The sequence below is a fragment of the Podarcis tiliguerta genome (genome assembly GCF_965153285.1).
Source record: "Podarcis tiliguerta genome assembly, chromosome: 7".
NCBI lineage: Eukaryota > Metazoa > Chordata > Lepidosauria > Squamata > Lacertidae > Podarcis > Podarcis tiliguerta.
Window position 1 is genome coordinate 75,060,379 of NC_139540.1, and position 25,933 is coordinate 75,086,311.

Genomic DNA, 25,933 nt, shown 5'->3' on the forward strand with positions numbered 1-25,933 from the left:
AAAGACCCATTTTGATCATTGGAGTGGATTTCTGTAAAACCATCAGATCCCAGCTGGCAAAGGTGATGATTGACTTGTCAAAATACAAAAACAAGGAATTGGAACAGCTGTAAGAGGGAAAAGAAACCCAAGTTGTCCATTGGTTTCCATGACTGGCCCTCTTCCTATCACAGAGGGGTAGCCTTTACTCCTACCTTGTAGTGTGACCTTTTGCTTTCAGCGTTGTTTTTTTGACCGTTTACCTTATTTTCTCCAAACATAGAGGCAGAATAGGGATCACGGGTAGGGCCACCTCCTTGCAAGCTGATGGCAGGTGTTCTTCCTGAGGCGGTAGCTTGCTCCTTTGCTGCCCCTCACACTCCTGCCTTTTCAGAAGCTTTTGTAGTGGTGGAGTCTGTGTGAAGCCCTCACCAAGCCTGCCAAGGAAGAGTTTCAGAATGCACTTCTCCACAAGAAGAAGCGTTTTCTGAAGCCCCCTTTCTGTCTGATAGCAAAGCCAGGCGGCAGAATGATGTACCACTGCTAAAGTCTCCCTTACCTGGGTTGCTTCTGTGGCGGCGGTGAGAAGGGCAGGACAATTGCGGGAGCCCTGCCTTTTCCATTTCCACTGCCTGAGGCAGCTGCCTCACTCTGCCTCATGTGTGGGCCGGCTTTGTCAATCAGCAGAAATGGCTTTTTGAAGAACCTGGCTTGAACTCTACATAACTTTTTCCCTAAGGTTGGCTTGTTGGGAATTCAAATGATCTGGACCAGAGACGCTGAAGAAGCTTTGACCAACGCAAAGTACGACAAGAAAATAATGCCAAAAATGAACCAATTTTTCTTGGACCTCTTGAATACTCTGATAGATATGACGACAAAGGACCTGAGCCCCATAGAACGCATCAAATATGAGACACTGATCACAATTCATGTGCATCAACGGGATATATTTGACGACCTGGTAAAATAAATTTTTATGCATTGAAAATAACCAGAGGGGAAAAGCAGAAGTATGCTCAATAGGGAATGTACATTAAATCCATTCAGTAAATATAATCCAGTAGAGCAAAAATATATTTTTGGTGCTGTCCTAGCAGACCAGTTGTGAACGTGTTTTCATCACTGCTTTAGCTTATGGTTCATATGTAAGGCTTTGCAGTCTTGTATTATCAGGGACACAGGTGGTGCTGTGGTTTAAACCACAGAGGCTAGGGCTTGCCGATCAGAAGGTTGGTGGTTTGAATCCCTGCGACGGGGTGAGCTCCCGTTGTTTGGTCCCAGCTCCTGCCAACCTAGCAGTTCGAAAGCATGTCACAGTGCAAGTAGATAAATAGGTACTGCTCCGGCGGGAATGTAAGCTGCATTTTCTTGCGCTGCTCTGGTTCGCCAGAAGCAGCTTAGTCATGCTGGCCACATGACCCAGAAGCTGTCTGTGGAAAAATGCCGGCTCCCTCAGGCTATAGAGCGAGATGAGTGCGCAACCCCAGAGTCGTCCGCGACTGGACCTAACGGTCAGGGGTACCTTTACCTTATTATCAGATCTGCCTCTTGTTGTGCTCAGTTGCCACTGCCCATGCAACCTTGCTCTCAGCGAGACATTATCATTGCAAGGCTTTTTCCACAGTTGGCATTCAACTGGTTTCCCTCTCCCTTACACACACTTGAGTCAGTTGTCAGGTCTGCCAGATTCCTTCTCAGAAACTCTGTTTATAAAGCCTATGTCAAAATGGTCTCTTGTTCCTAGTGCCGTATGCATATCAAGAATCCCACAGACTTTGAGTGGCTGAAGCAATGCAGATTTTATTTCAATGAAGATGCGGACAAGATGATGATTAACATCACGGATGTGGCCTTCACGTATCAGAATGAATTTCTGGGCTGCACAGACAGGCTTGTCATCACTCCTCTCACAGACAGGTGAGAGATACTTCTGTCCTTCCTCCTGCCTGAAGGATTAAATGCTCTGCATGCCAATGTCATTCTCCAGCATATTATTTCGGAGTCTCATTCCGTCTTACTTTAGTGGAGCATTAACTGCAAGGGTTTGTGCAAGGTTTCGAAATCAAGACAGAGAAGAGATTTTTCCTTATAATTCATGACATTTTTATATATTAAAAAAAGAAGTACTGGCACATTTGTATTCATCTTCAATAAAAGATAAAGAGGCCTGTTTTACTCTGGAATGCCAATATATAGTGGTTGTCTTTAGCATATTTCTAGGAAGGAGAGGGGTTTCGATTCCAGATTCCAAGTGTCCAATTGCGGGATCCATTTCAGATTGAAACTCAGACCATCTAGAGTTTACCATGATGCACAATACAACAGGGACTAATGACCAAAACCACTACAGACTCTGGGTCGTGTTTCTGAAGCCCAGTGGGTATCGTGGGAATTAGTCTGGCTATTTTGGATTAAAACCAGAAGAGATTTGGGTGTGTTTGCTAATCACTATGTGTTTTCTTAGTGCTTGACTACAGTAATTTAAAAATGAAAACCTGTTGCTGACACATTTATTTTATCTTTAAATTTATTAAATGTGCCTTCTTACCCAAGATAGCTAATAGTAAAATATAAAGTAAAAATCCAGACATCAGCAGTTTAGTAGAACATCAATAGTATTAATACTATGTCTTATGTGAAGCTAGCATTTTCTGTAGTCACTGCTATTTGCACTAGAACAGATGTTAAAAATAAACCCAGTAAGAGAGGGCAGAATCTAACTCCCCTCTCTCCCTGCATGTTAGCTTTTGGATTTCTTAGGTATTATACCTTGTAATTCCTCAGTATTCTGGCTTTTCTTTGCGTGTAACTAAGTTGCATGTAACTGAGGCCTGGCAACCACAGCCAGTCAAATCAAACATTGCTTGAGGACCCCAGTGGCTCAGGTGGGCCTTTCAGCAGCCTGACCTGACTATTCTGTCCCTGTTAGGGCCGGCCTACCTATGAGGCGAGGCAGCTGCCTCACGTGGTAAGGTCCACAGGGGCAGCAGATCTCAATGTTGATCTTTGTTCCCCATCACCACTTTTTCCTGATGTCAGTCTTCCCTGACTCACTTCTTCACTGGCAGGCAGGGGTGTAGGAAGGGGGGACGGTGTGGGCGGTCCGCCCCGGGTGTCTTCTGTGAGGGGGGTGACAAAAAGGCACACCACGGGGAGCTTGCCCCACCACCCCCATGCATGGTGAATGGCGCCCCCCGCACAGCTCGCCCCTTATTGGGTGAGCTCGCCCCACACCCCCAGGTGCATGGCATGGCTGCCGCTCTGGGTACCCATGCAGCTAACTGGACAAGGGTTGCTCTGGTCGGTTGAGAAGGCAAAAGATTGTTGGGGGAGAAGTCTTTGGGGCTGCCACAAATCACGCTTCTTGGCTGTTGGATGAACAGATGGTCCCCAACTCCTGCCTTGGGACCGAGGAGAGGGGAGGAGTTGTCAACTTAAAGATTTGAAAATAAGGGACCAGTAGCCTTGAAAATAAGAGATCAGCAGCCAAAATAAGGGATTTTCCAAGCGCAGGTATGTTCAGCTTCTGAGCCCCTCCAAGCCAAAGGCAGAAAGCCCAGCCAGCAGCCAAACGTAGCCTCAAGCAGTGGCAAAGGGGATGTAGCAAGGAAAACCACCGTCACCTCTCTGCTGGGAAGTGCTGAGCAAAGGCGAGTCCTCAGGCAATGCAGCCGATTTGATCGGCACAAGGCATGCAAGCTCCACCCCGCAGTCGTTCTTAGACTCCTTATTGGGTGAGCAGCATAGCCAAGCAACACAGTTGGAGCCTCCCTCCTCCCTGGCCGGCAGGGAGGGAGGGAGGGGAGCTGCTTCCTTTGAAACCCGGGAAATTTAAGGGACATCATCAATAAGGGACAGCAGCGGAACACAGCACTGGGATAAGGGACTTTCCCGCCAAATAAGGGACGCTTGACAGCTATGCTACGGAATCCTTTCTGCTCAGCTTGGCAGGGTTGAGCTTCGTATAGGGACAGAGCCATAGCAAAGAGAGACAACAGATCCCCAGGAGGGGGCAAAAAAAGCCCTTGATTCCCGAACTTATTTTGCAACCAGAGGCGCTCTCTCTCCAGGACGCAGTGAGTGGATCTGGGCTGGATCAGTACTTTAGATGTGGGTGAGAAAGAAAGACAAAGGAAGAGGAGGAGTTTGTTTTGTTTTGCCCGGGGAACAGAGGGTGCCAGCATGGAGTAAGGCAGCAAGAAGGGACTTGGGTAGGTGGGGGCCTCAGCCTTCGTATTCCCAGAGACTCCATTCCGCCGGAGACAGGGCACTCTTTCCGGCGCTGGGCAGGGTCTCCAAAGAGACCATGTGCAACCCAGCAAGCCGGGCGCATTTAGGGTGATGCTGCCTCTTTGCCTTTCAGGTGGTGAAATGTCTTGGGCTGGCTCCATTTCTTCCTTTGGGCCTGCAGATGGCTATCTTAGTGTTGGGCAGTGGTGCCACTTTTAAATGGGAGCCAAGCTCAATTTGCATCTGCAGTGGCCACCCATCATTTTAATTCAGCCAAAATGCAATGTCCCGGTCTATAGATCTATGAAACACAGTGGTTTGTGTTGGGGTGTGTGTGCTGAGAGCCCCTTGCAATCCAGCACCAGCCCTCCTTTTAAGACTTTCAACTGGGCACAGTAAGCACAAATTGCGCTCCTTTGCTTTCAGGTGTTACATCACGTTGGCGCAAGCCTTAGGCATGAGCATGGGGGGAGCGCCAGCAGGTCCCGCAGGAACTGGCAAAACAGAAACAACGAAAGACATGGGGAGATGCCTTGGAAAATACGTTGTGGTCTTCAATTGCTCCGACCAGATGGATTTTCGAGGACTGGGAAGAATCTTTAAAGGTCAGGATGATTTCTGCTATAGATACCATGACCTTTGATAAAACGCAGTGTTCACATTCAAGTTAGGACATACCACGTGCATGTTATATTTGCTCTTGGGTGTGGAAATGAGTGATGTGAAAGAACAGACATTTTCAAAGGTACGATTTACCACGCACTTAAAATTTCTAACACCATGGCCTTCTCAACTCCTGTTGCATGATGTTTCTTCATCTCACAAAACTTCTCTTACCAAATCATTTGTATGTAGGGTTATAGATATTTGCGTGAGTAGAATCCTACTTGTACAAGGCAATAAAATACTGGCTGCCAAGTACTGCTCCCAGGACATTTCTGAGCACAATTCAAACTGTTGGTGCTGACCTTTAAAGCCCTAAATGGCCTCGGCCCAGTATACCTGAAGGAGTGTCTCCACCCCTGTCATGCAGCCCAGACACTGAGGTCCAGCTTTGAGGGCCTTTTGGTGGTTCCCTCACTTCAAGAAATGTGGTTATAGTGAACCAGGCAGAGGGCCTTCTCGGTAGTGTCGCCTGCCCTGTGGAATGCCCTCCCATCAGTTGTCAAGGAAATAAACAACTACCTGACGTCTAGAAGACATCTGAAGGCAGCTCTGTTTAGGGAAGTTTTATTGCTTTTTATTATTAATATTCTGTTCGGAGCTGCCCAGAGTGGCTGGGGAAACCTAGCCAAATGGGTGGGGTATAAATAATAAATTACTATTATTATTTTTATTAGTATTACTACTATATATAATATTATTATATGAAGTTGTGTTCCATTCTTGAGTGTGCATTCATTAGAACTCGCTTCGAGTTAATGCATTTTTCCCCTCTTGAAAGCATTCAAAGTGTCCTTTATCTCTAAATCTTGCAAAATGACCACAACACTGGCTTTGCTTTCCTTTGATTTCAGGTCTTGCTCAGTCTGGATCCTGGGGTTGCTTTGACGAGTTTAACCGCATTGACCTACCGGTGTTGTCCGTCGCCGCACAACAAATTGCAATTGTTCTGACATGCAAGAAGGAGCGCAAGAAGAGCTTCATTTTTACAGATGGCGACAGTGTGGAAATGAATCCCGAATTCGGACTCTTTCTGACAATGGTAAGCGCTCTGAAGATTTTAATGAGCGATAGTTGTCAGTTCAGAGAAACCGCAGAATTTGCAGTCTCTGTGGTTAGCTCATGAAATATGTGTCAGAGTTGAACTTTGCTCAGAAGTTACATCCCTGACGAAGAAGCCATTGCCTATATACCATGGAAGAATGAGGGCTCACTGACCATTGTACCTTGGAAGTCAAATGGAATCCGTTCCAGATGTCTGTTCGACTTCCAAAATGTTCTGAAACCAAAGCACGACTTCCGGTTGGCTGCAGCCAATCGGAAGCCATGGAAGCGCTGTCAGACATTTGGGTTCCAAAGAATGTTTGCAAACCGGACCTCTCACTTCTGGGTTCGGGGACCAAAACGTCCGAGTACCAAGGCATTTGGGATCTAAGGTACAACTGTATTGTGCATTTCCTTAGTTGTGCTGTACTGCTCATTCACTCAGTTTTTCAGTGCAAGTGATACAAACGCTGTCAAGGAAGTGCTTTGGTGAACCAGCAGTAGGGAATCTCTGGCCCACATTTTTTGAATTAGGCTCGGCCAGTGAGGCTATTTTCCGAAAACACCTCCACCTGCCTCGTACCTGATATTACATAAGACATGTCTGGGATCATCTAAGGAACTTCCTAGGTGGAATCTAGACACATATAGAAAACGCTGAAAATGCTTTAAAAATACAACATTTTGAAAAATATATTGAATTTGCCATAAGTTCACCTTCGCCATCTAGTGTCACATTTGTATGTTGTTGTTGTTTAGTCATTTAGTCGTGTCCGTCTCTTTGTGACCCCATGGACCAGATCACGCCAGGCACTCCTGTCTTCCACTGCCTCCCGCAGTTTGGTCAGACTCATGTTAGTAGCTACAAGAACACTGTCCAATCATCTCGTCCTCTGTTGTCCCCATCTTTTCCAGGGAGTCTTCTCTTCTCATGAGGTGGCCAAAGTACTGGAGCCTCAGCTTCACGATCTGTCCTTCCAGTGAGCACTCAGGGTTGATTTCCTTAAGAATGGATAGGTTTGATCTTCTTGCAGTCCATGGGACTCTCAAGAGTCTCCTTTGTATAATCACATTTGTATAATGCACCTAATGTGCATTATAATATAATATAATGCACCTAATGTGCATTATACATTTGTATCATGCACCTAAAACACACTTAAAACAGACTGAGTCCATGGTGCAGCCAATGGGGCTTGCTCTCAGGTTGAGGATGATGTGAATAGCCGCCAGAGTAGTAGTCTGATTGATAACTAATGATCTGATAAACCAGAACCCAGGGTATGCGGGCCGTCAAGAGCTGCCTGAAAACCTGAAGATCAACTTCCGTTCGGTGGCAATGATGGTTCCAGATCGGCAGATCATCATCCGTGTCAAGCTAGCTAGCTGCGGCTTCATTGATAACATTGTGCTTGCGAGGAAGTTCTTTACCCTGTACAAACTCTGCGAGGAACAATTATCTAAGCAGGTAGGAGTAGTCATGCGCTATGGAAAGCTTAATTCTATCAATAAAGCTAAAGAACCAGTAGCCTTTCTATATGTTGTGGTCCACAATGTAGATGATGTCTTTGGTTGCCTGGCTGATTTCTTCTTTTTTTAACATTAGGGTAAAAAATAATAATACTTTGCAAAAAAAACCCAAAAATCTTACATTGTCAGCTTTGATCAAATTGAACAGGATAGGATTACTTGAGGATATTGAGGATGGGGGAGCAGAGACCAAGAAATAGAAGCTGCCTCCGGATATGAATCACTGAACAGATAGATAGTAATCAAATTACAACCAGTACTGCATAAGGACATACTGTAGGAGATAATCTGCTGTTTAATGTTGGTAGTGCTATAGAACATCCATGAGATGTTTCCTTTTGGGTTATCTTGATGTTCAAGGAATAGTACATCAATGAATAATTTTTTTTACTCCAACTGAAAATGAACCGAAGCTGTGGCAGGAAGGGATTTTAAATAGATGTTGAGAGATGTGATTCTTTGAGGCCTAAAATTTGTGTGTGTGTGTATGTGTGTGCAACAGTGTACTAGTGTAAAAAAGAAGGGAGCGCAAGACCCTGTTTTGTGGAAGATTTTTATTCTTAAAAAAAGTTTTGTTGCACAAAAGAGTTGAATATGTTTCCCACCTTCCGTAGGAATGTTCTTTTAATAAAAAGTGGGTAAAAAAATCCACAGTGCTGCTGCATGCCTCTAGGGGCAAAAAAACACAATAATAAAATATGAAAACTCAAAAAAGAAATCATTTTCTTCTGGGAAAGCTTTATTTGTTGTTTTAATTGCTTTTCTTGCTATAGCACTGGTGCATTTCATTCATCCGGAAGAAAAAGAACCCCCACCCAACTGAAATGCTTTACTTACTTTAAAAAAATATTACTTGCTTTTGAATTCATGCTCACTGGGCAACCCTAAGCCAGCCACTGTCTGTCAGCTTAATGCTTGTTTGTGAATATAGAACGGCTTATTCTCCTTGGATACATGTGTAATAAATGGTAAAATTAGGGCAAGAAGTGTTCTTGAGGGATACAAAAATCTCCTTGGAAAAACTTCCTAATATGAGGTACCGTATTTTTCGCTCTATAAGACGTTCCAGACCACAAGATGCACCTAGTTTTTGGAGGAGGAAAACAAGAAAAAATATATTCTGAATCTCAGAAGCCAGAACAGCAAGAGGGATTGCTGCACAGTGAAAGCAGCAGTCCCTCTTGCTGTTCTGGCTTCTGAGATAGCTGCACAGCCTGCATTTGCTCCATAAGATGCACACACATTTCCCCTTACTTTTTAGGAGGGAAAAAGTGAGTCTTATAGAGCAAAAAATACAGTATTTCTTGCTTCTTCCCTGCCCTGATCTTCTGCTGCCATTGGCGCCAATTTTTACAGCCAATTTTTCTTTCTCTGTTTGACCTTACCCACTTTGTGGTGAATGTGAAGATGCCATGCATGGCATTATGCAGTCAGGCAGTCATTCAGATTTGGCTATTGGGCTATGTCATGATGATGCAACAAAGGACAAATGAAGCCAGTTGCTCAATGTTTAAAAGGGAAATAGAGGGTCCTCATCCTCAGTGGGAGTCAATTGCACTTCATAATAGACTGAAGTGTCACGACAGTAGTTATGGTGTGGCGTTAAATCATCTCCTTCATCTTCCTTTTCGATGGAGATTTCTGAAACGAGGATTGCATGCTCAGAAGCAAACCTAAGAACAAAGCTGTCATTTACTCTTTGCAAATTTCTGTCACAGATTCTAGAGCGATCTGTCATCGGTGCAAAGGGGGGCCAGTTTTGCTTGCCTCTCTAAAAACTTTTGACCTGTTCTCAGGTACATTATGACTTTGGACTGAGGAATATATTGTCCGTGTTGCGGACCTTGGGAGCTGCCAAAAGGTCAAACCCTGATGACACGGAATCCACTATTGTCATGCGTGTGTTGAGAGACATGAATCTTTCTAAGCTGGTAAGTTTGTCACAGATCTGCCTGTGCACTAAAAATGTTTTGGAGGTCCTTCATCAGGTGACCCAATCCTCGAAGATTAATTTCTTAAAATTATAGAATTGTAGAGTTGGAAGGGATCCCGTGTGCCATCTGGCCAAATCTCCTACAATGCAAGAATCTCAACACATGGTCCCCATCCAATTTGAAACCATACTGGACCCTGCTTAGCTTTGCAAGTGTGCTATCAGATACATTGCAGTACCACTGATGGAGCAAGACTGGGTATCAGCTGTCACTGTGTTTGGTATGCCCTACCTCCCTGATGTTTCTGGAGCCACCTTGGGCTGGAAACTGGCAAGTGATTCTGGGAATGAGCACCAGGAATTTTAGGGCTTCCTGGATATGGACCAACCTAGTGGAGAGAAGCTAGGGTAGTATGGCAAGCCAGTCATCCGGAGGTACAGTGGTACCTTGGTTTAAGAACAGCTTAGTTTATAAACAACTTGGATTAAGAACGCTGCAAACCTGGAAGTAGGTGTTTTGGTTTATGAACTTTGCCTTGGAAGCAGAACATGTTGAGTGTGTGCCATTTGTAAATTGAGTCCCCCTGCTGCTATGGGAAAGCTCGCCTTGGTTTAAGAACGCTTTGGTTTAAGAACGATTTCCGGAACGGATTAAGTTCGTAAGCCAAGGTACCACTGTATTTAAAACCAGCTAGAAATGATTTTTTATATGAAAGAGAATTGTAAACATTTGGAAACGTTTGTAGGCTTGAATTGAAATGTTTCGTAATGTAAATATAAGGAACTGATTTACCAACAATAAGGTGAAACATTATAATTTGATAAGGGGTAAATAAGTGATTATAGAAATGCGAAGAATATGGAAAGGTATGTGGAAGTCAGAAAGAGGGAGGGAAGGAAGTCGATGCTCTTACAGAGTAATATATTAAGTTATAGAATTATGTAACAAAATGTGAATATGATTTAAGTGGAAAATCCAATAAAAATTATTTAAAAGAAGAAGAAGAAAGAAATGAGAGAGTGGGAAGAAGGAGGAGAGGAGGGCCAGAGCCAAGAGGAGAGCTGGAGGGGGCAGCAGTCAGGCAGTAAAAAAGACAGGATAAGAGAAAGGGAGTGGGAAGGCTGGAGTCAACAGATATGGAGAAGAGAAGTTGCAAAGGGACAGAAGACTCGAGAATCGAGGCTGGAGAAGAACAGGGCCACCCAAAGGAGGAGGAAGAGGAGATTGTCTTTGGAAACATGGACCAGGGCTGTGGGCATGGTCACTTCTCACCTTCCTCAGAGAAACAGAAGCCGAAAGCCTCAGAAAACGACCCCCAGATGCTTGTGATGGCAGTTAAGGAACAAGGGGATCTTTGTGGACTCATTCAAGGTCATGGAACTGGAAGGAGAGGAGAGCTCCCTAAAAAATGCTAGGAAATACTGTTGTACCTTGGGTTGTGATGGGAACATAGAGAAGTCCTTTAGCACTGGGGATTACAGAGGAAAGAAAGCTCAAGCTGTTTGCCTGTTTGACACAATGTGCCTTCTCGTGAGTCACTGGAAAGGACTTTGAAGTGCTGCTCTTCCCAGAATCCAAGGAAGGGCTTTCACTGTTATTTAATGCTATTTCCAGGGAAGCTGGTCTGGTGCCCACTCAGTGTCATCCTGGTGCCAGGTGAAAAAGGTCTTCTGACTTCTGCAAGCCTTTCAAAATGATGGCTTGAGTTTTGAGGCTTTATTCCATTTCTGCAATTTTATTCAGGGTCCCCTCCCCCCCTCCCTTGGCCTTGCGGCTTTGGATAACATTGTTTTCAAGGCATATTTTATGTTTTATTGTTAATATGCTTATTTGTGCTAGTTGCCTTGGTAGTAGCAATTCTGCAGGCGGCATAGCAAGTGAGTGAATGAATACATTGTGCAAATTCAGTCTTTTGGTCTGTTGGAAAGCTGAATGGAGAAATAGGTTGGAATAATCAATGCAGTAAGCTTTTCTTAGGCAATTCCTTTGTCTTAATTTGTGCTTCCAAAATAACTTATGTAACAGCTGGCTACTTATCCTCTGATTTGCTTAAGCAGCTGTGAGTATTAAACCCATTGTTCTATCGATGAAGAAGCATTTTTCTATCTTTTCTAGACTTCTTTACCTTCCTCTTTCACTGCCACCAAATAGCGGCTCCTGAAACTCAGTTTTTCACTCACAATACACCCATCCTTGTGTCCATGTTGGTGTTGTCAATGAGATGAGTGACAGCTGATAGAATATGTTTTGAGAAAGAGTGCAAAGTGCTGGTTCTAAGTGTTACACATATAAAATATGTATTTATAGCATTTGTTCCCTGCCCTCCCTCCCTCCCTCCCTCCCTCCCCCCCCTCACACAGAGTTCCAATCCTTAGGCTTACAATCCTAAAGACAGCACAAAAAGAAAAAGGAACAAAGAGGGAAGAGGGGTGTGTAGAAATAACAGAGACGACATGGGAGTTGATGATGGAAGCAAGCTGTGTAGGAGCAAGCTAGCTTTGAGCTACGCAGAGCCTCTTTTTATTAGCAAGATATGCAAAACCAGCAAGATACATTCAGGGCTTTGCCCTTTGTTGTCGTTTAGTCGTTTAGTCATGTCCAACTCTTCGTGACCCCATGGACCAGAGCACGCCAGGCACTCCTGTCTTCCACTGCCTCCCGCAGTTTGGTCAAACTCATGCTGGTGGCTTCAAGAATACTGTCCAACCATCTTGTCCTCTGTCGTCCCCTTCTCCTTGTGCCCTCCATCTTTCCCAACATCAGGGTCTTTTCCAGGGAGTCTTCTCTTTTCATGAGGTGGCCAAAGTATTGGAGCCTCAGCTTCACGATCTGTCCTTCCAGTGAGCACTCAGGGCTGATTTCCTTCAGAATGGATAGGTTTGATCTTCTTGCAGTCCAGGGGACTCTCAAGAGTCTCCTCCAGCACCAGAATTCAAAAGCATGCTTTGCCCTTTACACTTATCCAATCCCGAGCCCCCTGGGTGTTGCCTAGTTATCTACGCAACTTGCTCCACCATGTCATGTTTCCATTGCAGGGGAAAATACCTTTGCAAAGGAGGTAACGGTCAGGGCATGGAACACTTTTGAAGAGACCAAAGGTCAAGGAGTGGGCATGGGGGCTAGACAAGCTGTGGCTTGTTTTATGCTGCAGGGGAGGGTGTGCCCTCACGCTGAGATCCATCCCTACAGGGGGGAATTCTGAAAGTTAAACAGCAGTTCTAATAATGACCAGCTGGAATGGAAACAGGGCAAAGGCAGGAGGCAACCAATGGAACTGGTCTTGCGGCAGGGCTGATGAAATGAGACAGCCTGATGGAATGTCTGCTTCCAGGTGACAGCCGAGCTAGATGAAGCCTGATGCAGCAGACCTTTCAGTAATAGGGTTGCTGTATCACAAGCTTCCAGACCTCTTCATTTAATGCCTCTGGATGCCGTCATTTCCAGATATTTTCCTTACCTTGTCTGCTTTATTTTTTCTTGCACTGTCCTTCCTCTTGCCTATCAATGCCCTCCCCTTTCCCCCCTCTCCAGGCTGCTTAGACTGGAAACTGTGTCTTATCTTTGCCAATATGTTAGGCATATTGGTGGGTTGACGCTCTCCTGTGCGGTACAAAATAGTGGATTTGGCAACACATTATTATGAAGGATCTTAATGAAGCTAAGCATTGCGTTACAGAAAGCAATACCTTTTCTATTGACATTTCTGTGTTGCTTTGGCAGATCGATGAAGACGAGCCCTTATTTCTGAGTCTGATTGAAGACCTTTTCCCAAGTATTCAACTTGACAAGGCAGGCTATCCGGAGCTCGAAGCTGCTATTAGCAAACAGGTAATGATCACAAATGTTTACATACTGCTTCTTCGGCTGGACAAAAGACTTTGGCTCAATGAATGAATCCCTTGGGAGGGGGAAAAACTTGAATTCCCAACACACACAAAATTAAATTGAGTGGGTGCTTTGTTGATAGCATGAATAAAAATCCCAGGAGGTGTTTTCTTCACTTTGGATTAAGGTAAAGGTAAAGGGACCCCTGACCATTAGGTCCAGTCGTGACCGACTCTGGAGTGGCGGTGCTCATCTCGCTTTATTGGCTGAGGGAGCCAGCATACAGCTTCTGGGTCATGCGGCCAGCATGACTAAGCTGCTTCTGGCAAAACCAGAGCAGCGCACAAAAATGCCTTTTGAACTGCTAGGTTGGCAGGCGCTGGGACTGAGCAACAGGAGTGCACCCCGCCGCGGGGATTCGAACCGCCGACCTGACGATTGGCAAATCCTAGGCGCTGAGCTTTTACCCACAGCGCCACCTGCGTCCCTAAATAATAAATGATGTTGATGATGATGTCAATGAGCTGCGTAGATGGAGCAATCTATCACGATATAATTCTTGGTGATCACGACAGGTTGAAGAGGCTGGCTTAATTAACCACCCCCCGTGGAGACTGAAAGTTATCCAGCTGTTTGAGACGCAAAGGGTGAGGCATGGCATGATGGCTCTGGGTCCCAGTGGTGCAGGGAAAACAACATGCATCCACACACTGATGAAATCTATGACAGGTATGCAAAACACGCTTGCGCCCAGGATCAGTAAAACGATGCCTTTTTTAAGGATGTAACTGTGGTAACATTGGGTTAGAGGTACAAGTTGGGTGTAAACCTAACTTTTGGAAGTCAGTGTAATTTGTGCTGGCTTAAGCTAAAATGACATGAAGGGTGCTAGATTCTCTGGCCACTTGCGCCAGCCCAGACCTGGAAGAGAGAAAACAAGCCTTTAAAATAGAGTTTGACGTACACCATTCTTTTTGCCAGTGTAAGTTTTGCCAGGTCATGTGATTGAGCTGAATGGAGTTACGATCCAGTGTAATGCTATTTTCTGGTACCTGAAATCATCATCATCTTCTTCTTCTTCTTCTTCTTCTTCTTCTTCTTCTTCTTCTTCTTCTTCCTCCTCTTCTTCCTCTTCTTCCTCTTCCATTTTGAAACTCCTACAGACTGTGGGCAGCCTCATCGTGAAATGAGAATGAATCCGAAGGCCATCACTGCACCACAGATGTTTGGGCGCCTTGATGTCGCAACCAATGACTGGACAGATGGGATTTTTTCCACTCTTTGGAGGAAAACTTTGAGAGCTAAGAAAGGTACTTAAAACCTCAGTGCTTTTAAAGATGAACGGGAACCTTTTACAAAGTATTTAAAGATGCAAGAAAGTGAATTGGACTCCTTGGCAGGTTTTGAATAAACACTCACAAACTTTTTATTGATAACTACCAGTTAGATAAATGAAGGATCTGTACAATTTTGTAACATGCAGAGAATACAGCATTTATAGAGAAACCAGAGATTGGAACTGAGGGAAGTCAGGGTGGGGTGGGGACGGTGGCTTGTTTTATGGGAGGGAGGGGAAGGGGAAAAATGGGGGGGGGGAATTAAGGATGATATGTTTCAAGATAATATGTTTTGTTTAAATTCCTAATAAAAGAATTATTAAAAACAAAACAAAACAAAAACCTCAGTGCTGAACTTTAAATCAGGGACCAGGTAATCTGCAGCACTCTAGTTGTTACTCAACTACAGTTCCTCTCCACCTTGGCCATTGGGCCATTCTGGCTGCAGTTGATGGGAGCTGGAGTCCAATACATGTGGAGGGCTAAGGGTTCCCCACATCCCACCCTTGAGGAAGACCATCAGCTACTCGTAGCAACATAAGAAGAGTCTGCTGGATCCGGCCAATGGCTCCTGAAGCCCAGCACCCCGTTCTCACAGGGGCCAAGGGGCCAGTGGGAAACCAGCGAGCAGGAACTGAGCACAAGAGCTCTCTCTGCTCCTGTGGCTTCTGGCAGTTGGTGTTCAGAAGCATAACTACCATGACTAGTACCCACTGGTGGCCTTCTCATGATTTGTCCAGTCCTCTTTTAAGTTACTGTATTTTTTGCTCTATAAGACGCACCAGACCACAAGACGCACCTAGTTTTTGGAGGAGGAAAACAAGAAGAAAAATATTCTGTATCTCAGAAGCCAGAACATCAAGAGGGATCGCTGCGCAGTGAAAGCAGCAATCCCTCTTGCTGTTCTGGCTTCTGGGATATCTGCGCAGCCTGCATTTGCTCCATAAGATGCACACACATTTCCCCTTACTTTTTAGAAGGGAAAAAGTGAGTTCTATAGAGCAAAAAATACGCTGATTATTTGTGTAAGGTAAAGGGACCCCTGACCATTAGGTCCAGTCGTGACCGACTTTGGGGTTGCGGCGCTCATCTTGCTTTATTGGCCGAGGGAGCTGGCGTACAGCTCAGGGTCATGTGGCCAGCATGACTAAGCCGCTTCTGGCAAACCAGAGCAGCACACGGAAACTCCGTTAACCTTCCCGCCAGAGCGGTACCTACCGTATTTTCGCCATATAGGACGCTCCGTCCCATAAGGCGCACCTAGTTTTTTGGGGGGGAAATAAGGGGGGGAATTCCCCCCCCAGGCACGGGGCTGGGGCGGGGGAAGTCCGAGCTTCCCCCAACCCCAGCCCCCAGAACAGGCAACTCTCCGCAAGCCGTGGGAGCCCATCGCTGGGCTCCCACGCCTTGCGGAGAGCCGCGCGAAGTCTGGGCGTGCTAAGCTCAGCGTGCCCAGCCTTCGGCATGTAGGCAACTCTCCGCAAGCCGTGGGAGCCCGGCGCGGGCTCCCACGGCTTGCGGAGATCTGTGCGAAGCCTGGAAAGCGAGAGGCGTCGGTGCGCACCGACCCCTCTCGCTCTCCAGGCTTCTGCGAAAGCATGCATTCGCCCCATAGGACGCAAACACATTTCCCCTTCATTTTTGGAGGGGAAAAAGTGCGTCCTATGGGGCGAAAAATACGGTATTTATCTACTTAAACTTTGACTTGCTTTCGAACTGCTAGGTTGGCAGGAGCAGGGACCGAGCAACGGGAGCTCACCCCGTCACGCGGATTTGAACCGCCAACCTTCTGATCGGCAAGTCCTAGGCTCTGTGGTTTAACCCACAGCACCACCCGCGTCCCTAATTATTTGTGTAGTCCTCTTTTAAAGCCATTCAAGTTGCTGACCATCACTGCCTCCTGTGGGAGAGAATTCCATAGTTGTTGTTGTTGTTGTTGTTGTTAATTTGTACCCTGCCCATCTGACCGGGTTGCTCTGTGTGGAAGTACTTTATGTGTTCTGAATCTTCCAAAATGCAGTTTCATTGGATGTCCCCAAGTTTGTTGTGTTATCAGAGAGGGGAGGAAAAACTTCTTGGTATCCACTTTCTCCATAATTTTATAAACTTCTATCAAGTCACCTCTTACTTGCCTTTTAAGTCCCCAATGCTGTTGGTTGCTTCGTTTATCTGATTGCTGTGATGTTATGAGCCACAACTATTGTCCTGAGTGCAATAGGGTGCTCTTTCCCCTTTTACTACTCTTTTTGAATAGCCTGCTAGTTTGAGGGTGAACAATTGCTGCTTCCTTCAAGCCGGGGATAGATTTCCAAGCTATCTAAAGCCTTTTGTGTAAGGTGCCTGAAACTGTATATCTATCTAGCTGCTGGGGGAAGTTCGGAAAGGAACAGCTTGCAAACTTGAATATTTGGCTGAGGAAAGAGAAACTTTAGACTCTCTGGGGGCCAAAGCAGACCTGAAGTTAAATGAAGACATCTTTGCATCTAACATGTAATTTTTTTTAAAAAATGCAGAAGGCAGCACCTGTGATTTTTTTTTTTGGGGGGGGGGGAGGCTGACAATTAATGGGATCAGAGCAGGGGTGGTGGAAGAGTTATGGTCCTGAAGAAAACACCTCTCCTGAAACTGGCATGGGCTTTTAAGGAGGGAATTCCTCTACGCCAGGAGAAGATGTGTAAGTGAAGATATTAGCTTTACCCGAATATTTGTAGCTCACACAGTTGCCACCGCACAAGGGTAAGTCGGGAGCTGTGTAATAATTAATTATTATTATTCACTGCCTCCACCCACTCCACTAAGCTTTCCACTGGCATTGAAGCCTGTGCAATCAGGGCTCTAGTGTGGTGGCACCTTCAGAACTCCCTGCCTATTAATACCACTGTACTCCTTTTGGTGCCTGCTAGAAAGGTTTTTATTTAGACAACCCTACACAGATATCTGGGACGCGGCTGGCGCTGTGGGTAAAAGCCTCAGCGCCTAGGGCTTGCCGATCGAAAGGTCGGCGGTTCGAATCCCCGCGGTGGGGTGCGCTCCCGTTGTTCGGTCCCAGCGCCTGCCAACCTAGCAGTTCGAAAGCACTCCCGGGTGCAAGTAGATAAATAGGGACCGCTTACTAGCGGGAAGGTAAACAGCGTTTCTGTGTGCGGCTCTGGCTCGCCAGAGCAGCGATGTCATGCTGGCCACGTGACCCGGAAGTGTCTCCGGACAGCGCTGGCCCCCGACCTCTTGAGTGAGATGGGCGCACAACCCTAGAGTCTGTCAAGACTGGCCCGTACGGGCAGGGGTACCTTTACCTTTACCTTTACACAGATATCTAGAATGGTGGTGTGTGTTTACCTGATTGCTGATTTTAATTTTCTGTCTGTTTTATTTGTTTTTACTAAAATTTAATTGTTTCCACTTTTCTTGTAAATTGCTGTGAGTTTTTACAATTAAGCGGTTATATACATTTTATGAAATGAAATAATAATAATAATAATAATAATAATAATAATAATAATAATAATAAAATCATGCAGACCTTCCTCCCCACAGCTCATGGAAGGGGCAATAGGGATGAGAAATATAAGGGTATGGTCAACAGCCATGGTCCCCTTTCTCCCCTCATTGGATGAGCTACCAACTCCCAAAGAGAGGTACTGCCATATTAGACCTTTACAAACAGGGAGCGGGTGGTGCTGTGGTCTAAACCGCTGAGACTGTAGGGCTTGCTGATCAGATGGTCGGCAGTTCGAATCCCCGTGACAGGGTGAGCTCCCGTTGCTCTGTCTCAGCTTCTACCAACCTAGCAGTTCAAAAGTATGCCAGTGTGAGTAGATAAATAGGTACCACTGCGGCAGGAAGGTAAACAGCGTTTCCGTGCACTCTGGTTTCCGTCATGGTGTCCTGTTGCACCAGAAGCGGTTTCGTCATGCTGGTCACATGACCTGGAAAGCTCTCTGTGGATGAACGCTGGCTCCTTTGGCCTAAAAGCGAGATGAGCGCCACAACCTCATAGTCACCTTTGACTGGACTTAACTGTCCAGGGGTCCTTTACCTTTTTACCTTTTGCATACAGTATGAAAAAGAAAGTTGAATATTTTTTCAGCAACGTACTCTTGTTCTCTCTGAGAGGTATAACAATGCACTTAAGACAGAATGTCCATTTTGAGCTTGGGGGAATTTCTGGTTAGAAGTCAAAGTCAAGGGTTAATGGCACTCAGGTCTGCTGCATTTTGTTTCCTGCTTTGTATCCTACTTTTCCCACAATAACCTCAAGAGGCATTTCAGCTACACAACAATTGGATGTGCTAGTTTTGGCAGAAAGGTGACAACTCGAAGGTGACAACTCGTCTAAGGTCACCCAATGAACTTCATGATTGTGAGGTTATTTGAATTGTAGAGTTGAGACCCTGAGGATCATCTAGTCCATTACCCTGCAATGCAGGAAAATTCAGCTGCCCCATGCAAGGATCGAACGTGCAACCTTGGCGTTACCAACACCATGCTCTAACCAGCTGAACTATACACCTCACACACAGTGCACCTATTAGATCACACTGGCATACCTAAGAGGTCAGCACACAGCATTGGTTAAACTGGAGAAATTGCATCTTTTGTGTACTGTTATTTGGGTCCTGTACTTTAACTGGATTTTAACTGGATCGTATGCCAATAATAAAGGCGCATTATTGTATATGTCCCTCTTAGTCATGGTTAACTTTATGCAAGGATGCCAAAATATTTCAGGCGACTAAGCATCCTTGTTGTATAACAAAATCGTCTCATGACATGGAATGTTGTTGTTTTTTGGAACCTTTGAATTATAGGGGAACACATTTGGATAGTTCTTGATGGTCCCGTTGACGCAATTTGGATTGAGAACCTGAACTCGGTGCTTGACGATAACAAAACGTTAACGCTTGCTAATGGAGATCGGATCCCTATGGCACCAAACTGTAAAATTGTCTTCGAACCTCATAATATTGACAACGCTTCTCCTGCCACTGTGTCGAGGAATGGCATGGTGTTTATGAGCTCATCGGTTCTCAACTGGAGCCCTATTCTTGAGGTATAAATGTTTACATGTGTTCCTTGGGCCACCTCCACCATCAGCTCCTTAATTCCCTTCAGGCAGTTGAAACTGGAACTGTGGAATAATCTGCAATGTCTCCTGGATGTGCATTTAGCTGGCTAATATAGATGAGAATTTGCCATCCTGAATATTGCCTTCAGCAGCTTCAGCAGCCCAATAAAAAATTATGCTTCCCTATGCACTGATTAAGGGACACGGGTGGCACTGTGGGTTAAACCACAGAGCCTAGGACTTGCCAGATCAGAAGGTCGGCGGTTCGAATCCGCGTGACAGGGTGAGCTCCCGTTGCTCGGTCCGTGCTCCTGCCAACCTAGCAGTTCGAAAGCACATCAAAGTGCAAGTAGATAAATAGGCACCGCTTCGGCGGGAAGGTAAACGGCATTTCCGTGTGCTGCTCTGGTTCGCCAGAAGTGGCTTGGTCATGCTGGCCACATGACCCAGAAGCTGTACGCCGGCTCCCTCGGCCAATAAAGCGAGATGAGCGCTGCAACCCCAGAGTCGGCCACAACTGGTCCTAATGGCCAGGGGTCCCTTTACCTTTTATACATTACTTGACTTTAGTCAGTAAGGTTTCATTCTGGATTGTTTTATTTGATGTTTAAATGTAGGTTGTAAACTGCTTTGATTTCCCCCCCTTAAAAATATAAAGCAGTATAGAAATGAAATTAATAACAGTAACAATAATCTGACTAAATGGCACCAGAGCCAAAATACGATTTGCTTCTTGCACAATCTAAGTGTTTTCTAGGGGCGGAGATTACTTATTTCCACCTAAAAATCCAAATGGATGGTTGTATACAATGTTCTGCTCAAAAGAACCCTATTGAAGTTAATATATATGCTTAACTTTAGGCCAATCAATTTTAGTAGGTTTACTGAACTTGGTTGGTGATTGGCCTGGATAATATTTAGAGCAGCTCTAATAGTGAGAATTTGGACATATTTTTGAAAGTCACTTGGCTCTTCTTTCTGGGTTGCACAGGGCTTCCTGAAAAAACGCTCTACACAGGAAGCTGACGTTTTGCGTCATCTGTACACAACGTCTTTCCCAGACCTCTACCGGTATAGCATCCAGTCCTTAGAATACAAGATAGAGATGCTGGAAGCCTTTGTGATAATGCAGAGCATTAATATGCTGCAGGGCTTGATCCCTTACAAGGTAAGCCGTTCCAGGCTTTTGGAAAACAATTTTTGGAAAAGACCCTTGTTATAAGCATGGTTGAGGTTTTGTCTGTATCTGGGTGTGCAAAGTCAAATGAGCAAATACTTTAGCGCCCTTCATTTGAATACCAATACAGTGGTGCCTCGCAAGACGAAAAGAATCCGTTCCGTGAGTCTCTTCGTCTAGCGGTTTTTTCGTCTTGCAAAGCAACCCCATTAGCGGATTAGCACTATTAGCGGTTTAGCGGCTATTAGCGGCTATTAAAGGCTTAAGGGATTAGCGGATTAGCTGCTAAAAGGCTATTAGCAGCTTAGTGCCTTAGAAAAAGGGGGTGGGGAGCGAAAAAAAATCGCAGGAACTCGCAAGACATTTTTGTCTTGCGAAGCAAGCCCATAGGAAATTCGTTCTGCGAAGCACCTCCAAAACCGAAAACCCTTTCGTCTAGCGGGTTTTTCGTCTTGCGAGGCATTCGTCTTGTGGGGCACCACTGTATTCTAAATGAATACATTATATTGGGCATAGTTGCATAGCACACATTAAATATTATTAATCCCTCAATAAGAATACATGATGCCTTTTCAAGTGCTTTGTACAATACAAAATTCTCCTTCCTTAAATAACAGCAAAGAAGTACACCTGCTGGCAAGCTTTTATATTAGTATATATGCTGGTCTGTGACCGTAATAAAGTACTTGAACTTGAACTATAAGTATAAATCAACTTCTGCTGGAATAAATGCAACACTGAAGGGTCTGTGTCAATTCATATACAAACTTCTGATTCTATATATAATATCGAGGAAATACATGCCCCAACATTCCAAATATGCAATCCACCTTGCGCTAACATGTTATTATCAAGAAATGCGCAACCATCTTTTCCTACTCATGCATCAATGGGTTTTTGAAACACAATATAGTTGAGTCACAAGGGAGGCCGACCAAAGTCTGATTATATACAAAGGCAGGCAAAAACAGGACCTTGGACAGCTCCAACAGTGCTCTCCTGGCTGAAAGTAGCTGGATAAGTTGTTGTCTCTGCAGGGAGCTAGGCAGCCAACTGAAACCTTAAGTAGACTGACAAGACCGGGAGTGTGATGAGCTCCTCTTCCGTGGAGGAGGTGGCTGGGTTGTGAAAGGGCCCTCTCCTTATTTGACCTATGGGTCTAAAGAGATAGAAGGACTGCAGGGGACTCATCCTTTGAGTCAGAGGACAGTGGTCTATCTGTGTCCTCTGGCTGTACCCAAATAAGGTATTGTCAACACTCCTGAGGGAAGTTCCCAAGTCTATGACATAAAGTATAATGCTGTCATGTGAATGCCACTAACAATCATTTTCTAATTCATATTGCATCTATTAATGGTTGGTTCATATCTTTCCCCCATAAACTTTAAAAAGGGTCTCCAGTTTTTGATAAAATCTTCTATCCTTCTCCCCCTCTCTATCTCTTATAGGTAAACACTCTGTTAAGCTAACCTTTGCAGCTGGTTCCCACAATTTCATCAGCTAAGCTAAGGATTATTGTAATAACCTGTAGTTCTATAATAGTATATATTTAAAGTAGATGAATAAATGAGCAAATTAAGTTAATTCGGATATGCGGAAAATATTAAAAATAAATTGAAGGAACCGCAGAAAGAGGGGGAAGGAAGACAAGTTTTGAAATATTAAATTGATTGTAAAATTATTGGAAAGTATAAAATTGAAAATCATAAATAAAATAATAATATTTTTTTTTCATTAGCTAAGCTTTCATAGTAGGTGCACAATAATTTTACCATTTAGTCACTAAAGGCAATGGTGCTTTGCTGTTTAGGAACAGGGTGGGGAAATAACAGCAGAGTACCTGGAAAGATTGTATATCTTCTCCTTAATGTGGAGCGTTGGGGCACTGCTGGAACTGGAAGACCGTTGCAAAATGGAGCACTGGCTTCGGAATCACGAAACTATAAAACTTGACCTCCCCAACATCCCGGAAGGAAGTGAAGACACTATGTTTGACTACTATGTTACCAATGACGGTTAGTGAACTCCTGAGAAGTTACTATGTGGGCCTCATTATTAGCTTCAAAAGGTTTAGTATGAATAAGTTATGAAGCTTTTGGGTTATGAATTTTGCTGGATGTAACATCCAGTGATCAGAGACCTCCAGCTGAAGATCATTCAGATTTGAAAAACCTGTTGTTTATACTTCTCCAGTCTTCACCCTGTCAATTCTAAGACACTTTGCTGGGACAAGAAGGCAGTGGGTTGCTGTGGAAGTAACGTTAATCCATAATTTAGCTTTATAAGGATGAACACATCCACCTTGTTCCCTCCCCATGTTCATCTTGCTGTGCTGTCCGAACCCAGAAAACTGCTACTGATTTTGAATATAGTTAGTAGATACAGGCCAAACCATAGTTCATCAAGCTGTCTTGTTTCAACAAACCATAGTTAAGATTAATCACTGACTCAGATGACATGCTAAACTGAAGTTAATCTAAAATGGAGGTGGAAATTTCGGAAATCCTTGTGGCTGCTCTCTAGGAAAGTGGAGGGGGAATTATGCAAGACTAATATTCTCTCTGTGTGTATATATATGCGTACTTCTTCAGATACACAAGTGGTGTATCTGAAGAAGTGTGCATGCACACGAAAGCTCATACCAAGAATAAACTTAGGGGTCTTTAAGGTGCTACTGGACAATTTTTTAATATATATATATTTCTACTGCGTTAGACCAACACGGCTACCTACCTGAATCTGATATTCTGTGTGTTTTGCCTTCATAATGCAAATCTATGTTTAGTGTTACATAAGAAATGGGCCAGTCATATGCTTTTGCCAAGTTGTACCATGCCTTTTACTCTCATGGGTCATGAACGTCCACCACACTTAATGGGTCATGAATATCCACCACACCTAATGGCTTCATGACTTAGTTCTGTTTTAAACTGGACGTAATGTGGATTAGAGGTTTCAGTTGCATCCCTGCTTTTGTAGATTTCAGATCTGGAAAGCTGCCAAAATTGTCTCTCAGACTAGTTCTCCTTGACTACCTTCTTATGGGCTAATACATACACATATGTTTAAATACAAAGCATGTTTCAAGGGGAATTCACTGCTTTTCCTTTGGACTAGGCAAATGGATGCACTGGAATACTTGCATTGATGAGTATGTATATCCCAGCAACAGCACGCCAGAGTATGGCTCCATCTTGGTGCCAAATGTTGACAATGTGAGAACGGACTTCCTTATGCATACTATTGCAAAGCAAGGCAAGGTAATTCTCTGATGTTTCACACAGGGATTTCAGTAATGCCACCTGGTGGAGGGATGATCAAGAGGGCTGGGGATTTTTATTTTGTAAACACAACTGACATTGCTGCATGCAGTTTTATTGAACTCCTCCAATTGTTCAAAGTCATTTACAATGGTTATTTCCTCGGGGTAGGTTTATGAGTCGGGCTAGGCTGAAGAATAGTGACATGTTCACAGCCACAGCTCTATGGCTCAATAAGGATTTGAATGTGGGTCTTTTGCATCCATATCCAGCACTAGCTATTTCATTGTGCCTACAAAAGATCTAGACAGCATCTTAAAAAGCAGAGACATCACCTTGCCAACAAAGGTCCATATAGTTAAAGCCATGGTTTTCCCAGTAGTGATGTATGAAAGTGAGAGCTGGACCATAAAGAAGGCTGATCGCCGAAGAATTGATGCTTTTGAATTATGGTGCTGGAGGAGACTCTTGAGAGTCCCATGGACTGCAAGAAGATCAAACCTATCCATTCTGAAGGAAATCAGCCCTGAGTGCTCACTGGAAGGACAGATCGTAAAACTGAGGCTCCAATACTTTGGCCACCTCATGAGAAGAGAAGACTCCCTGGAAAAGACCCTGATGTTGGGAAAGATGGAGGGCACAAGGAGAAGAGGACGACAGAGGATGAGATGGTTGGACAGTGTTCTCGAAGCCAGCAGCATGAGTTTGACCAAAATGCGGGCGGCAGTGGAAGACAGGAGTGCCTGGCGTGCTCTGGTCCATGGAGTCACGAAGAGTCAGACATGACTAAATGACTAAACAACAACAACAAAAGATCTTGATTTGCCCCCCTTCTGCTCATGTCAGGTTAGCTGTTCTAGAGTTGATTAACCCATGTGACCAAATATAGCAGATGTTTAGTTGTGCAAATGGTATAGTATGGGTTTTATAAGTAGCACTAAAGGTAAGTATGGCGGTTTCAAATCACGATTATTATTTATAGTGTGTGCACAACACCTTTCGGAGTTACACAGAAAACATAGATAGGTCCCTGCTTTCAAGGAGCTTGTAGATCTCAAATAAACCATGGGGAAATGACAGAGGGAGGAAGGGAAGAATGTGGGTAGATGCCATTATGTATACATCCTCTAATTTACTTACCTATTTTCTTTTTCACTCTTTCTTCCTCTTCTTCTTTCTACCATGGCCACATTCTCCACCTCATTATTTTTTTGGGACTATTCTTTCTCCTGCCCCTCCTTTCCAGTCCACACCTCCCATACAATGGTATTCTCAGGCCTACATCTTCATTCCTCCTTGACGCCTATTTCTCTACCATTTTGCATAGGCCATATTACCTGCTCTTTTCTTCTCTAGGACCAGAGGTGCTCTATCAATAGGAGCCAGTGAACCTTCTTGGTCTACCACTCCTTCTTGGCATTAGAGTAGCTCAGCTGATCAGTGCCAGAGGCTTCATCACAAAATCCCTTTGTGCATTACAATATAGATTTTGCTGGTACAGCTAACTCCATTTTGGTCAGGGATGGGTGCTGCCAAAATAAATTACTAATGTTGCAAGTGATGATGTAATTTTTTGGAATCTTCTTCCTCTTCTATATTACTTGAAAAGAATAATTTTGAGAACTGAGCCTCTGCCAATGCCCTCAGTTCAAGTATTCCCCAACTCATTTGGATTCTCTCCTCATCTCCAGGCAGTGCTACTAATTGGTGAACAAGGGACCGCTAAGACTGTCATCATCAAAGGCTACATGTCAAAATATAATCCTGAAAGCCACATGGCCAAGAGTCTGAACTTTTCATCGGCAACAACTCCTTTAATGTTTCAGGTACTCCTTAGAATTATCTTTCTCTAAACTGAAAGTGAAGTGAGCCTTTTGGTTCACTTC

The 25,933-nt window shown here is 44.5% G+C and overlaps 1 protein-coding gene across 1 annotated transcript in view; it reads left to right on the forward strand.

Annotated features, from left to right (window-relative positions):
* The window catches only part of DNAH5 (dynein axonemal heavy chain 5), a 159,857-nt gene that overhangs the window by 69,085 nt on the left and 64,839 nt on the right, over positions 1 to 25,933 (forward strand). The window contains exons 34-47 of the mRNA XM_083449239.1: positions 719 to 943; positions 1,727 to 1,899; positions 4,639 to 4,817; positions 5,730 to 5,917; positions 7,193 to 7,387; positions 9,246 to 9,380; positions 13,104 to 13,211; positions 13,784 to 13,937; positions 14,372 to 14,518; positions 19,354 to 19,595; positions 20,602 to 20,778; positions 22,598 to 22,802; positions 23,905 to 24,047; positions 25,739 to 25,873. Of these exons, the coding sequence (XP_083305365.1) occupies positions 719 to 943; positions 1,727 to 1,899; positions 4,639 to 4,817; positions 5,730 to 5,917; positions 7,193 to 7,387; positions 9,246 to 9,380; positions 13,104 to 13,211; positions 13,784 to 13,937; positions 14,372 to 14,518; positions 19,354 to 19,595; positions 20,602 to 20,778; positions 22,598 to 22,802; positions 23,905 to 24,047; positions 25,739 to 25,873 (2,406 nt within the window). The remainder of the gene's footprint in view (positions 1 to 718; positions 944 to 1,726; positions 1,900 to 4,638; positions 4,818 to 5,729; positions 5,918 to 7,192; positions 7,388 to 9,245; positions 9,381 to 13,103; positions 13,212 to 13,783; positions 13,938 to 14,371; positions 14,519 to 19,353; positions 19,596 to 20,601; positions 20,779 to 22,597; positions 22,803 to 23,904; positions 24,048 to 25,738; positions 25,874 to 25,933) is intronic.